Here is a 15409-nt window from a genome sequence, read left to right on the forward strand (position 1 = left end):
AAGCCCTCGCTCTCCATGAAGCCTGCTCTGTGCAGGGAGATGGCTGTGGTGGCAGCACCATTCACGACAGCCAGGCTGCGGCATGAGGGACGGTGCAGAGGAAGCAGGGACCAAGTGATGCGAAATGAGGGCAGCCCTGGGTCCACCTGTGAAGTGGGCAAAAAGGGGTCAGGGCGCCACCCCCAACAGAGGGGCTCAGACACCGGGCTTGGCAGGGGAGCAGAGACCCTGGACAGCTAGCTCTGGGCGCTGGCACCTTTTGAGTAGGCACACCCTCTCACACCGGGCCTGGCTGGCCATGGCTCCCGGACTCTCCCTGCTGGTGGGAGTTCCCTCCTTGGTTTGCATGAAGAGGCCAGTGTGTGCTTTTGCTGAGGCTGGCTCTGAACAGTGACCGTCCCTCCGTGGGCTCTTATGCAGCAGTTCCTACAGAGCAGTGTCCCCCTGAGAGGAGGGGCCCTGGGCAAGGGGAGGGGAGGCACTTCCTTTGCTGCTGTCAGCTCCATAACCTCCTTGTCTTTGCTTTCTGCTGCATGGAGTAGAACCCAGCTGTTTGGGCCCTACCCCAGGTAAGCCTGCGGTGTGGTGACTGCTGTCTCCAGATCCGCCACAGCCCAGGGAAGACCCCGGGCCCTGGGATGTGGCTCACATGCCCAGAGAGGACTCATGAATTGCATTTGCTCCCCGCCCCCCCCCACCCCCGACTTACCAATAGCCTGCTGGAGAAGGTTGAGCAGGAGACATGGCGTGAAACCGGCATTTCCTTTGTGACCTCGGTCACCCGCCTCATGGAGCGTCTCCTGGACTACAGGTACTTCCCCCAGCACCCGCGCACTCACCTCTGCCAAGGGCACTCTCCCAGTCGGTCTGGGCCTCCCGCAGCCTCCACCCTGGGACACATGCCCTGCTGGGGAGGCTGTCTGTTCCCTGAAGGAGCTTCTGTCCAGGGTCTTTCCTGGGCGCAGCTGCAGGGGGAGCAGAGGACTTGATGCTGCGACCGCACAGAGAGCTATCATGGAGTAGAGCTTTCTGAGAAAGCCTGTCTTCCCATCGTATCGGGGCTGTAGAATTCATCCACAAGTGACAAAGAAGTGACCACTGCAACCACCACTGTTCTCTGAGCAGAGTTCAGGTGGTGGGCAAGGTGTCCTTTGGGGACCTGGAGGAATGACGCAGACATCAAAACTAGCCCTGCCATGAGCGCTGTCTCCACTAATGTGCCACTGGATGTTCAAACTCTGAGAGAGGGCCTTCTCAGCCCCGGGGACAGGACTGAGGGTGGGGCAGCCCCTCCGGGTGCCACTGAAGTAGATGCTAAGCCAGGCTCTGCGGAGACTGTGGTGCCCCATGCACGGGGCTGGCTGGCGTTAGAACTGCACCTTCTGAGAAGTTCACAAGCTGGCGTCGCGCGCATCCCCGCTGCCTGGAGCAGAGTGTGCTGTGCACACTGCAGCACGTGTCCTCAGTCCTGACGGAGTCACCCTCTGGGGCCTCTCCAGCAGGAAGGGCCTTTGCTGACATGATGCCCCCAGCCTTCCCTGCGCTTGCCGTCAGCAGAGAAGCGGGGTAGGCATGGACCTGCCTCTCATCCTCAGTGCAGGGCTTAACAACGTTTCCTGCGGCCCAGCAGAGGAAGAGCAGGGATGAATGTCTTGGGTCCAGACCCTCATTCTGCTCCCCAGAGGGAGTTCTTGGTATACTGACTGTTCCCCAAGCAACTCAGGTGCGTGGCCGAAGCTCATCTCCTCCTCCGCGTCTTGTCCCAGTGAGGGCGCTCACAGAACAAAATACCACTCCTCATGTGACAACTGGGGCCCTGTCTCTCGCCGGCCCCTCATACTCAAACCTCACCGCATTGCTTTGTATTAACAGAGAGGAAAGCAGCAATGGCCCTGCTATGGGAACCCTGTGTGCCATGCCCTTACCTAAGCTGCCTCTGACCCCACAGTTCCCCTTGTCGTCCCCAATGGGGAGACACCGCAGAGCATGCCATTGCCAAGAGTGGGGCCCAGCCCTTCCCTGCCGCCCTCCTTTGTTAGCTGTGTCCCCATCCCCCCACCCCCACTCCCCAGAGCCCACCCTTTCAGCCCACCCCCATCAGCAAGGCCTTCCCAGTCCCGAGTTCACCTGACTCGGGGCACTCGTCTTCCCAAGCATACGTCACCCCCGACGATGGGGACTTGTCACCCGCCTGTCTCCCCGACAGAAGAGAACCAGGTCCTTAAGGACTGTGGGCTTGTCCTACCTCTCAGGGCCCCGGGGGGTAGCCTGCACACACTGACTGCTTGCACGAGTTCACCCGCTCGAGAGGCCACGCAGGAGCCAAGGAAGTCTCTTCCTCTACCCCAGTGCTCTCTAGCTCAATGTTTTAAGAAAATGCTGAAACTAATTACTCGGCTGTCCTTCAGAAGGACCCAGACCTACAGTAGGTGCCACCATTTCAGACGGCACTGAGGGTCTCGGAATGGCAGCCTCCCTGCTAATCCCAGACACACTGTGTGGGAGACAAGCTGCAGAAACGGTGTCTTACGTGAGGGACAGAGCTATGGTTGCGAAGCCCCTGAGGCCGTAAGGGGGGCCCCTACCTGGAAGATGCCGTTGCTGAGCCTTCCTCTGCAACTGGGCTGAGGGCCGTCTGACCGCTGGTCCGTGCCCAGTCCCGCTCACTGCACACGGGTGGGCAGGAGTCTCTGGGCGCCTCTTGGGGAAGGGTCTTCTTGGCCAATCCTGCAAAGAAAAAACAAAAGGGGTAACAGCAGCTGCGCCCCTGAGTGAGATGCTTTGGAGAGGGTCTTGTCTGTCGGGCCAGCACATGGAACTGATGCGGAGCCTGGGAGAGGCGAGCTGGGGATGTGGCAGCAGCAGAGGGGCGGCATTTGAGGAAGAGCCTGTGGGGGAGCCTATGCTTTTCTGGGTATGGGACTGGGGTGCAAAGTTCTGGCCCTGGTCGAGGGGAAGATGAAGCCTGATAGCCCTTCAGCTGCTTTCCAGGAAATCCGAACCACAACTTGCCAAGACCATCCGCTAAGACCCTGCTGGCCTCCTACCCTGTGGGTGGCTTGGAACCAGTCAGCCATCTGGCTCCTGGGCTCACTCCTGAAAAAGTCAACAGCTCTTTCCTGGCCCTGCTGCCATGACCCAAGGACACGTTTGGCAGTGGGTGTGCAGGATCCCCATGTCTGGCTTCAAAGGAATGGGGAAGTGCGCTGGCGTAGGAAGCCCTCCCCCCAAAGAGGACGCAACTGTGGTTCCCAACCCACAGAGCTGCCAACTTGGCCACCGGTCACTGTAGGAGGGACACCAGCTTTCCAGAATCCTCAAGAGAGGGGTGCAGGTTTTCAGTGTCCCAGCCTTTGGGTGCGTCACCCCAGAGTGGCCCTTCTGTGTGCTCGGGCACCTCTGGGTGTGTTCCATGACTACCCCAAGGCTTGGAGACTCATGGCCGTGCACCTCTTCACTGGACCCTGCTCTGGTCAGTGGAGACACACTCTGCCCTGACCCTTGCAGGCTGGACCTCACAAACTGCTAACAGCCTCCCGGGAGCAACCGAGAGACGGCAGGCAGACAGGTTGTGTACATGGGAGTCTTCACCAATCAGGTTCTCATGCACCTCCTCCTCATGTGGAGCCTCTGCCCCTCCCATCGCAGCTGGGCTTCGACCAACCCCAGCATCTCCCCAACACTGCCATCATCCTGGGCCTCACAGGCCAGCCCCAGGCCCTCCTGACCACATGCAGGCCCTGTGGGTCTGAATGCAGTGGATCCCTGGCTCAAGGTGCCCCGGGACCTGTCCCACACTCCCTGGTGAGAAGGGGCCCAAGGAGAGGAGCAATGTCATGTCGCTCCTCATGCAGTGCTTTACACGGAGCCTCAGCCGGAGTGGGTCATTCTCAGAGCCCAGTGACACCATAACTCTGGGTGCTGTCCCAGTGGCACCCTGCATGTCACTGGACGCTCACCCCTGCCCCTCCTCTCCCCTCTCCCCCCGCCCCACCCCCGCCCCGCCTTACAGGGACTGCATGAAAGGAGAGGAGACGGAGAACAAGAAGGTCGGCTGCACCGTGAACCTGATGGTGAGATGCCTGCACCTTCCCACATGAGGGTTGCCTATCACTGCCGCAGGGTGCAAGCCATGACAGCACCTGGTGATAACTGTTGGAAGCCTGCCCCCATCAGACACATTCCCACTCGGGAGTGGAACACAATGAGCCCCCTTCAGAGCATAACTCTCGCCTGACCTCTCGTAAGTCCCCGCGGACCTTGGTGTGTTCCAGCTCCCACCAGGCCCTGGCCCCCTGGTCTGCCCTGATGCCCGGCCTCTTCCCGGCCTCAGGGGGCTCCAGGAGAGCTGCCAGCAATGCCTGCCGCAGCCGCAGCCGGTCTGTCTCCAAGCTGGGCCTTTCTCTTCCCTTCCCCAGCGCCCCATCTCCTGCTGAGCATGCCCGGCATCTGGCCTGTTGGGGGGCTACAGGAGGTGTAATCCTCCTTCTCTTTCCCGCAGAACTTTTACAAATCTGAGGTCAACAAAGAAGAGATGTACATCCGCTACATCCACAAGCTCTGTGACATGCACTTGCAGGCAGAGAACTACACGGGTGAGTTGTGGGGAGAGCCACTCGCAGCCCCAGCCGGGCCACAGGCGGGAGGAGGGTGCATGGCTGCAGAGCGTGGCACTGGCATGTCGGGGAACAGAGGCAGGCGGGACTTTCACCAGTGCCTGTGTGCCATAACCTCTGCGCCACTCTCAGCTGCCCCCTCAGAGGCTCAGAGCATCCCGAGCTCACCTGAGGAACAGAGCCTTCAAAGAAACAGGGCCTGCCGGTGGGGCTCCGTGAGACCACGGTGCAGGAACGCCCACAGGCCTGGCTCTGCACCTGCACCACGGTAGTGCCACACCGAGCTGTGCTGGGAGCGTGGGGAGTACGCTCCTGGCCTCCTGACAGGCCAGCCAGGTGCCCTGCATGTGCAGCTAGAACACACTCTGACTACCCAGAACAAATGCCAACGAGCCCCAGTGCCGAGAGCCCCCTGCTCCAGGAGGGGGTGCACACCGGTGTGTCCTGCCTGCCCAACCACCTGGTGCTGCAGTGCACCACACACAGCGCCCTCCTCCACAGCAGTGCCCAGCCACGGGGTTTCCCTTCGCTCGCCCTGTGTGGTGACTGCCTTTGTCCTCCAACTGTAAGAGCGAGATGCAGCCCTAGACACCGAGAGTCCTCCTTCCAGAGCCCAGACCGCAGAGAGGGTGTGGCACAGAGCCCACTCTGACAAGGACAGCTTGGCAGAAATCAAATCTCAAGAGACATGCTTGAGTCTGCCCTTCTCTATTCCCCCTGGCTCAGCGACCTTGTGGGGGAGCAGGGAGAGGGGCATTAGGGCCCATCAGGCCTCGGGAAAGACATCTGCAGACCTTATGCATGGCTCGGGCCAGCCGTGGCAGAACTTCCTGCTCCTGGGCTTGCCCCTGGTGCCCTGGGAGAACAGCTGAAAAGCCTATTGGGAGGAAGAACGATTCCACGTGACTCCCACACTCCTGAGCACCACAGGTGCTGGTCCCAGAAGCAGGGGTTTTCTGCAGGGGGGGGGGGTTGGGGGGGCGGGGGACATGAGCTTCCCTGGGCAAAAGAATCCCATGGCTGGGACACAGGCAGAGGGGCCAGGAGGGGGAGCCCAGTAAGTGGCCTGGCTAAAACTGGAAGTGGGTCACGAAATAATTAGATTTTAGTCTTCACAGTCACAGGGAGTAGGTTCGTGGGGAAGCACAGGCAGAAGCAAGAACTAATTAATTTGCCAGTAGGAGCTGCCTACTGAAGACTGAGCAAACAGAACGGAAAACACTCCATAATGAGGACCCTGAGCCGTGGCTGTGGTTCCTGGAATTTAGGGGCTGCTGTGTTTAGCTCATCTACACATGCACACGTCTTAATTGTACCACCCACAGGGGAAAAAGGTGAGGGGTGGCTGGGCTGCCACTGGGGCCAGCGTCATCGTAGTTCCCTCTGGACTGGAGCCTCTGCCTGCTCCAGGCCCATCATCCAGTGGCTGTCACTCACACCTCTGCTCTCTGGTGCCTGTCAGAAAAGGGCTCTTCCCTGGCCTGGCCCTGCTGAGGGCACAACCCAGAACTGGGGCCCTTGGGGCCAGCCTGGGGAGAGCTGAGGGAGGCTTGTCAGTGTGCACTCCCAGAGCTGGCCCTGAGAACACTGGAAAGGCTGCTCTGTGGAGGGGGCAGAAGGAACTCAGAGGTACTCTGGTGCGGCCAAGCCTCCCAAGGTAGGGCGCCTGTGGTCCTTATAGAAGTAACCATGCAGGGATCTGGTCACCGGGCCCTCCGGACCTGGAGCCCAGAGCAGATGACCAGGCCATGGGGCACGGGGGGTGTCTACCCGGATTCCGGGCACCTGAGTGCTGCCAACAAGGATTAGTGGCTAGCAAGGTGACCCCTCGTTGTCCCCGGTCTCCCTCATTTCTGGCAACCAGGGCCCCTTTCCCCTGGCCGACTGTTCAGCATGGCCTCCGGCCCTGGCTGTTCTGAGCCTCCGCCCTGCCTGTGCCCCCAGAGGCGGCACTCACCCTGCTCCTCTACTGTGAGCTGCTGCAGTGGGGAGACCGGCCCCTGCGGGAGTTCCTCCACTACCCATCCCAGACGGAGTGGCAGCGGAAAGAGGGACTGTGCCGGAAGATCATCCACTACTTCAACAAGGGCAAGGTGGGTGTCCGTAGGCAGCCTCACCTCGCCCCACCCCGCCCTGCCCCAGCTCTTGCCATAATGCATGGCTTCCTGACACTCAGGGTGAAAGCAGCTGCAGGGGGGTCGGGGTCGGGGGTGGGGGGACCAGCCACCCATTTTGGAAGCAGCACGATTGTCTCTGGAGGGAGAGAAAATTCAACAGCAGATTTCTGTGGCTGGAAAGCCGGTTCCAGATCAGGGTGAGAGGGGCCACCCCACATCCCAGCTGATGCTCTTACAAGAGGGCCTCCTGGGATGGCATCAGTGTCTGCTGGCCTTCCTCTGCCTCGGGAAGTGTGAGCTGTTAGAATGGGTGGATCCTGGCTGTGACCAATAGGAGGCCTCACTGCCCCTCTGTCTCTGGGGTTACCCTCCATCTGTCCTTCACCCACGCGAGCGGGTGTAGCAGGCCTTGCCAGCATAGGTTCAGGCTTCCTGGGGGCTCTCCAACCAGCCTGCTGGCATCCCTAGGAAGGCCCCTCGGGTGGGGCCCAGCCACCTAGAGGTGTCCATGCCTTGGGAAGGCCAGGCCTTGTGGAACTTAGTGTACTCAAATAAGGTGAAACTAGTTTTATAAAACGAGTTTTTTTAATCACAAAAAAATTCAGCTCGAGTAGCTTTTGCCCATAGACCAGGAAGTCTTCCCACTGCGCTTCACACGAGAGATGTCTGTGTCTGCCAAAGCCCTCCTTGGGAAACTGCATGCCCGCACGTGCAGAGAATGCCACTGAGAAGCAGGAACTACCCCCTGAGCAGCCCAGGCAGACAGCCACTCATGACCTCACTAGGCCCAGGTCAGATATCAGCCCTCCCCACTAGCTCCCGGCACACAACCCATCCCAGAGCCTGACTTGAGCATGTGTGGATCCACACTGTGCCAGCCTTTGCCATTCCTTCCCTGGCCACAGAGCGGAGTGTTGGCCAACTGATGGAGCCCCAGGGGGGCATGTGAATGTCCATGGCCACCTCTTCAGCCCACACGGTAACAGTAAAAGGCAGAAGTGAACCATCTTATAGCCCAGGGAGTGAGGTGCAGAACCTACTTGAACGTTAGAGATGGGTGGTGTGTGAGGCCGGGTGGACTAAAGAAACAAACCCAGAGACACTCACATGTGTAAGAGAGAATTTTATATTAAGAAGTCCTTACATAGTGAGAAAACACCCCAGCCCAGTCCAACTCAAGTCCATAAGTCCGATACTAGTCTGTAAGTCCTTCTTGGGACTCTCGCAGTCAAAAACAGTGATGCAGAATACAGGAAGATCACAGGCCGGTGGTGCAAAGCCTCCTGGATCCAATGGCGGTGGACGCATCTGCAGGGCTCTGGCTGCCACCAGAGTCCACCAGCAGGAAGGTGAAGGCAGAGAGGGTCCCCAGGACCCTCCTTATGAGAAGGCCACACCCACAAGGAGGCACAGTCAGGCTGTGACGTGATTGACAGGCTAGACTCCACCCCTACACTTGTATTATATCTTCAAGTTGACATGAAATAAAGTAACTACCACAGGGCGGGAAGGGAGACAGACTGCTGGCTCCACAGATGGCCTCTGTGGGGTTCCCCACTCCTTCCTGCAGCCCAGGCTGCACTGTAAATTTCAGGGGAGCTCCTTCAGTAAGCCCTTTCTTGTGAGCTCATTCTCCAGGACCGCTATCAGGCACACTCCCTGGGCTCATGCAGAAGGTTCAACTTCTCTGCTCAGCACCCAGTGGAGCCAGCGGGTGAGAGGAGCCAGTTCCTGAAAGGATGGCTCTGGGAAGGGCGGAGGCAGGTGGCAGCAGACACGCACTCCTGAGGGCTGGGGTACTGGGCATCAAAGCGTTGTTGGCAGCAAGAGGAAGACAGGAGGGAGAAGACTCGGGGGAGGTGCAGGTGAAGGTCTTCTGGCTCTTGGCCCGGCTGGCACACTTGCCTCAGAAGCCAGGCATCCGCCAGCTTTTCTTCCGCCCAGCCTCTGCATGATCAGCCTTAAGCTGATCGATGGTACCGTGTTCGTTACCTGACTACCCAAGGGTATCGATCAGGGAGACATTCTCCTGGGCCATCTCTCTCCAGCGGTGTGGTTCCACGTGGCTGTAGGTGGTCAACCTAGGAGACTGCCCTGGGCCGGCCTGGGCCCTGTTCCACAGAGGGCCAGCTCTCCCAGACCAGAGGGAGAGAAACCTCCACAGATGTGGGTGTGGTCTGGTAGTAAGAACTGAGAGCAGGAAGAGGACCCAGCATGGGAGCCGGAGGGCAACTGGACAGAAGAGGCCTTTGTCACCTGGACTATAGGCTGCCGGGGCGGCCAGCTTCGGCAGGTGGGGTGGCCCCTGTCCCTGAGCAGGAATGTTCCATCTGCTGCAGCTAATCCATGACTAGCTCCCACAGGAGCGGAGCCTTCAGGGGAGTCCCAGGCCTTCGCCCTCCCTTGCCTTTTGATAAGAGTTGACTTCTAAATTGGTGAGACTTCTGTACCATCCGGGGAGGGGGCGGGGGGTGAGTGAGGGGCGGGGCCATATGAAAGCATTGATGTGCTAGGGGGATTTCAGACACTGGTGAGGAGTTTTAGAATTGGCTTTGCCTCTTATCTGAAAGAGGGAAACCAAAGAGCAGAACACAGTTGGGCCTGCAGCCTGTCCGTTGGCCTATTCTCCACCATGGGCAGAGGGAGAGCTGCCCCCTTGCCACCTCTTGTGCTCCTCGTGAGCAACGAGTAACAGGAAGGCCTGAGTAGCAACAGGGCCAGACTAGGACAGTGAGGCCAGCAAGACAGGTAAGCACTGATCACACAGGGCGAGAAGCCCTGCGATACTGGGAGTTGCTTTCGGCAGACAGGGCCTTCAGCGACTACCCCCCCCCCCCCCAGCCAAGGCCTCATCATCTAAATGAACAGTCCCCCAAGGGGCAGCTCTTGGCAGGCTGGCTGAAGTCTGCACAGAGTACAGCTGCCTTGCCAGCCCCCACTGAACTGCCTGCCAGGAGGCCCTGCCTTGGCTCCTCCGCCTCGGGAATCCTGCTGAGCAGCAGTGGAGCAGGAGAGCGCTGCTGAGCGGAAGCCCACCAGGTGGGGCAGGAGCCATTGCTGAAGAGGCAAGGACTTTGACTCGCCTGAAATTCCCACTGGCTTGTCCCAGGCTTCTTCGTGGGCCCTGCAGTGCCATCCATATGGCACCGGTTCCTTAGGAGCATGGAAATAATAAGCTCCGTGTGAGAAAAAGCGGTCCCGTGAAGCTGCGCAGTCCTTCCCTCTAGTGCTGTCCCACAGAGTATGTGGGAGCACCGTTACCATGGAGTCGGACACGGGAGCCCATGTCGGAGCGTCCCCTCGGAATGGGGCATGGGGTGCGTCATTGGCAAGGCCGGCTGCTGGATATCTAGGGATCCATTCCTCCCTACCCTCTCATCCTAGAGGATGGGGATCCCCATCATTTATGTTCTAATTATTATTATTCTAATTATTATTCACACATTGGAGTACACTGGTGACCCCAGAGCTAGCCAAGAGAGCAGGTCCCATGTTAGGAGGAGGAGAAGAAGGAGAATAGGGGCCCAACAGCCTGTCATGAAAGTCACTGCCCCTCACCAGACCCTTGTCTGTCCTGCAACCACATCCTCAGGGAGGAGTCCTGCCCGAGTGGCTTCCAGGCTGACCCAGGGACGTGCTTAGAGGGTCTTGGTTGAGAAGCCGGCCTCTCCCAGCATCGGTGGCATGGTACACTGCTACGGTGATATAGACCTGCACCGTGCATGCATGCATGAGGAGAGACAAACCCAACAAGCAGGGTCCTGCCTTTGTGTGCTCTGCATCCTCTCTCAGGGATCAAGACACCAAAACCCAAAGGATGGTTGACACGACCATCCAGAGAGTGGGTGGGGGCAGAGGACAGAGGGGATGAACGATCCTGCACGGGCTCTTGGGAGTGGCAGCCTATAAACGGAGCCTGGAAGAGGAGCTTCAAGCCATCAGGAGTCTGTGCTCGGTGCCATGCTCCACAAATGGTCCTCCTCGCTGTGCCAGTCGGAGCCAGCAGGAGGCCTTTAAGCATGTCCTCAAGTTGGGTGACCGGTTTGAGCCACCCTGAGAGTGTCTTCTTCCCAACGCAGAGCTGGGAGTTTGGGATCCCACTGTGCCGGGAGCTGGCCTGCCAGTACGAGAGCCTCTACGACTACCAGAGCCTCAGCTGGATCCGGGTGAGCCTCGCCCCTTCCCCCACTCTGGCCAGCCCTCTGGCAGCGGTTTCTGAATGAGGATTCATGCAGGGCCCCGCTTTGATACAGTGCTGCGGGTAGTGACCGTGCAGCAGAAGCCTTAAGACTCTTACAGTCTCCTGAAGGGCCAAAGCATTCCAGACAGGCCAGGGAGACGCAGCAGGAGCAGGAAAAGGTGGGGTTTTTAGGAGGAAGTGACTTCTTGAAGTTCCACTTTGTGAAGAAGTTTTCTCTGACTTGGTTTTGCTCAGGGGGGCAGCACAGGGTGTGGGGGGTGGGAACAAAACACCCTGAATCAGAGTTTACACCTGCTTTGGCTTGTGCTCACGCTTAAACCCGCCCCCGTTCTTGGAAGGTGGGATATGTAGGTGTTCCGCTGGGTGCCCCAGGGACTTTAGACTCTGTCAGCCTGTCTATTTCTGACAGCTAACCACCCGACCCCTAACGTCTGTGTGGCTCACTCTCGTCCCTGATCAAAGATGTGGATTTGGACCTAAGTCAGAGGGGGTGATACTGCTCCCTGGGGCGCTGGAAAGATCCAGGTCTACTGCAAACAGTGACCTGCTCTTGATCCTGGACTGTGGGCTCCCGGGTCAACGTTTCAGGTCACTGAGTCACTCCTTTCTGAGAAGGGCACAGCGGCTGGTCAATGCGGTCTTCCTGAAGCAGCTTCCTGGCGAGCCTTTGAGGACTGCTGCTCCCTGCCCAACAGCACTGGGACAGTGCGCTGTGCCGAACCAGAAGCCCCGTCAATCGAGACTGAGCCACGGAGCCTGCCAGACACTGTGTGTGTTAGTTCACTTCCAGAGCTTAAACTCCCCGAAAGTGAGACCAGTGTCGGTGATGCCCTTGGCATCTCTAGTCAGACCTTGGTGAGCCAGCGCCACGCGATGCAGGGAACTGCTGCAAATTGGAGCCAAGAGCTGCTGTTAGCCCACTGCACACAGACAGACAGACAGGACGAGGCAGGAGCAGGCCCTGCAATGAGTGTCTGTCAGCACCAAGAATCCTAGCAGGAGAAGCCGTGTGAATCTGCAAGGGGCTGGGCAGGGTGTCCCCATCCCACTGTCAGCTGGTGCAGGAGGAGGGTCTCCTCCTCCTCCTCCTCCTCCTCCTCCAGGAAGCAGTGCCCTGAGAAGGGGCTGCTTCCTCCTGCTCCAGTGGCCAGTGGCCACCTGGGAGCTTAGGAGCACCTGCTCTGAGGCCCTGCACAGGGGCCGCGCTGAAGGCAAGGGCTGCTCTCATTCTCAGAAAACAGAGGCCAGCTACTATGACAGCATCATGGAGCAGCAGCGCCTGGAGCCCGAGTTCTTCCGGGTGGGCTTCTACGGCAGGAAGTTCCCCTTCTTCCTCCGGGTGAGTGCAGGCTGTTTCCCTCCCTCCCTCTGCCCCTCCGGCCTCTCTGGCCCTTTCCGGCCCTTTTGCCTATTCCACCAAACACCTCTGTCCAGGGACTGACCACTCAGCAGACAGATGGTATTGGATTGGGGAAAGGAACATGAGCTCACCTTGGGCGCACGGAAGAATTACAACCAGTTGAGATGCAAACACGGCAAAAGGAGCTTATTTTTCTATCTCAAGCTAGGGCTTTTTTCCCTCCACTGTCCAGCGCAGCGGGGACCCAGCGTCCAAAGGGGAATCCGCCCCGAGTTCTTTGTTCCCTGGGCTTTTATGGGGCCAGGGACCGGGGGCAGTCCAGTGTTGCTGTTCTTTAAACTTATTGGAGAAAACTTCTGGCATCAGCGTTGTCCAGTGGTGGTTGGCGAGTAGTTCTGCGCGTATTCTTTTGACTGGTCAAGTGGGGATGGTGATCGCTGCTCCCTACTGGTCAGTCTGGGACAGGTGATGCCTTCTCTGACAGAATTACCTCAGTGTCCAGGAATCTGAAATTAGAGCTTAAGCCTGCCCAAGACTTCGGTTTTATACGGCCTGTTATGGTGCTGGTGCCGGCAGTTGTAAATTAGGACCCCACAATGGCAGACTTGGACTGGACAGAGAGACAGACTGCCAACTCCAGACCCTTGTGTGTGTGTGTGCGTGTGTGTGTGTGTGCGCGCGCGCGGGCTCGCTCTAGTATTCCGTCGCCAGTAGGGATGTGTGAGGGAGGTTTTCTGACCCAGCCAAGTGAGCTCCTGCCTGAGTGGCTGGGCCTTGAGGCCGCCCAGGGTCTGTTCACAGACACCCTACCCCCCCCACACACACACACACTCAGGCCACCAGCACCAGGACTCCTCCATCCTGGCTCCTGTCTGCTATGCTGCCCCGTTGTCCTCCAGGGTCTCCCTCCGCGAGTCAGCATCGACTCAACGGCAGTGAGTTTGAGTGACGAGATTCCCGTGACTGGTGCGTCAGCAGTCCTCCCACTTTGCTCTAAAACACCCTGTTTGGGATATTGCAAACCAGGCCTCCAGTCTGCCCCAGACCAGCAGGAATGCTCCGCCCTGCTGCAGGCTGGTTCCCACCCCTTAGGATCTCAGGGAGCCGTCTGGATGTTCAGATGTGGCTTTATGGGCCCCACGATGGAGGAGGACACGCCCATCCTCATGGCCACATGTGGCGTGGGCATGCCAACCCTGCTCCTCCCCCATCCCTTGCATTGGTGATGGCAAGGACAACGTGCAAGGCAGTGGCAGCCGGGCCTTCTCTGGCTGGGACTCTTGCCCAGGTGAAGGTGAGCCTGACAGCCAGCCTCAAGGTCACCATCCCTGCACACAGAGACCGTCTACCACAGTAGCGCTCTCAGCCTGCGTGCTCTGGGCCATCTGCCTGCCTCCCGATTATCTTCTTATCTGCCAGGAGAGGGGCACACAGCCCTTGCTCCTGGAGCGCTCCTGGAGCCCTTCGTTTGACTGATGAGCAAGCACTCTTGGGGGCTGCTCAGAGAGGGAAAGTCTCACAACGGCTTTCTTGGTTAATAAGCAGGGGCCTGGGGTGGGGGGAGGAACAAAAAAAAAAGCCTTTGACTCAAAATACCGGAGGCCTTCCATCGCCGCCACCACCACCCTACCTGCCCATGCCCACATGCGGCCCAGCCTGGGTCAGGTTCTCCCATAGCAGGTGTTCCTGGCAAGGTTGGGGTCACCCGAGGGCAGCCCTGGGATCAGCCCCAGCCTGGGCCGCATCTGGCTGACCCCAGGGAGCCTCTCGCTCACTCTCCCCTTCTGAAAACATGTCAGGAGGGTACTGACAGTCGGGTGGACAGGTAGGTGTCACCAGTGGGCTGCAGAGGGGTCTGCTCCAGCCACTCCCGGGGCCCATCTGTGAGGTGGGCGGAGCAGCAGGACTGGGGCTTGGCCGTGACTTGGCTGGGCAGAGAGGAACACTGAGTGCTAACTCAAGCCCAGTGTGCTGTGACATGGCTTCAATGGGTCCTTAGAACTGTGTCTGTGTGCTCTGTTGACACGTTTGCAGAAGAAATGGTTGCCGAAGGGATTGATGAACGCACTAAGCAATCACTGCATACCTCCTGGGCTCTGGGCAATATTTAGGCTGTTGCTCCCAGCTGACAGATCTTTCAGAAACACATACCTGACCACTCCCTTACACGACCCTCCCGCAACAGCGTGGCACCCAGCGGCTCTGTGCTGGGCCCTCAGCACCCCCTCACCAGCTCTGCACAAGCACCTTCTCCAGCCGCTCCTTCCTCTCCCCAGAAGCGTTCTGCTGGCTGTGACCCGCCCCCCCACCCCCACATACACACACTCTTCTCCACCAGGCCAGCCCACGGCTTTCTTCCAGGCCTACTTGCAAGCTTGACTCTTCCCCAAACCCACCCGCTCCCTGGAGAACCTTCCCTGCAGCCACCCCACTTCCGGCCCATGGCGGCTCCCCTCCCCGGTACAGTTCCCCCACCCCCAGCATCGAGTCCCCTGGGGCGAGGGCGCTGTGGGGCGAGCGTGGGTCCCAGCGCCGTGCTGTCTGCGGCAGAACAAGGAGTACGTGTGCCGAGGCCAGGACTACGAGCGGCTGGAGGCCTTCCAGCAGAGGATGCTCAGCGAGTTCCCACAGGCCGTGGCCATGCAGCACCCGAACCACCCTGACGACGCCATCCTGCAGTGTGACGCCCAGTGTATCCTTGCACCTCGCCAGGACCAGGGAGGGGAGGGAAGGGGAGGCCTCGCAGGCTGCAGACAGCGGCCCCCTCACGGAGCCTCAGAGTGGCAGTGGACTCCTAGGAGGGCTTGGACGGGGGGTGGGGGGTGGGGGGGTGGGGGCCCTGCCCCTTGGGTGGTGCAGCCAGCAGTTTGGCCCCACCCTGCCTGGCGAAGGCCTGCCCTGCTCCGTTTGTGCCATTCCGGCCCCTGTTCAGCCCGTTCATCAGGCGGACTGGCCAGGGCCTGTGCTCTAGCAACACGGAGTCTGAAAGCACCGTGACTCGCCGCCTCCCCCCCTGCCCCCGGGCCCTCCACAGTCCCCCTGGAGACCAGAGAGCAGCGCCATGGCTGCAGCAGACGTGTCCAGAGAGGCGAGGCTAAGCTGGCTCCCACCTGCT

At 59.4% G+C, this 15409-nt stretch overlaps 1 protein-coding gene across 1 annotated transcript in view; it reads left to right on the top strand.

Moving 5' to 3' along the window:
- The window catches only part of DOCK3 (dedicator of cytokinesis 3), a 158007-nt gene that overhangs the window by 137086 nt on the left and 5512 nt on the right, over positions 1 to 15409 (top strand). Inside the window, exons 27-33 of the mRNA XM_075547434.1 lie at positions 716 to 811; positions 4013 to 4073; positions 4502 to 4595; positions 6561 to 6709; positions 10813 to 10899; positions 12169 to 12273; positions 14845 to 14986. Of these exons, the coding sequence (XP_075403549.1) occupies positions 716 to 811; positions 4013 to 4073; positions 4502 to 4595; positions 6561 to 6709; positions 10813 to 10899; positions 12169 to 12273; positions 14845 to 14986 (734 nt within the window). The remainder of the gene's footprint in view (positions 1 to 715; positions 812 to 4012; positions 4074 to 4501; positions 4596 to 6560; positions 6710 to 10812; positions 10900 to 12168; positions 12274 to 14844; positions 14987 to 15409) is intronic.

The sequence above is a fragment of the Tenrec ecaudatus genome, chromosome 4 (assembly GCF_050624435.1).
Source record: "Tenrec ecaudatus isolate mTenEca1 chromosome 4, mTenEca1.hap1, whole genome shotgun sequence".
NCBI lineage: Eukaryota > Metazoa > Chordata > Mammalia > Afrosoricida > Tenrecidae > Tenrec > Tenrec ecaudatus.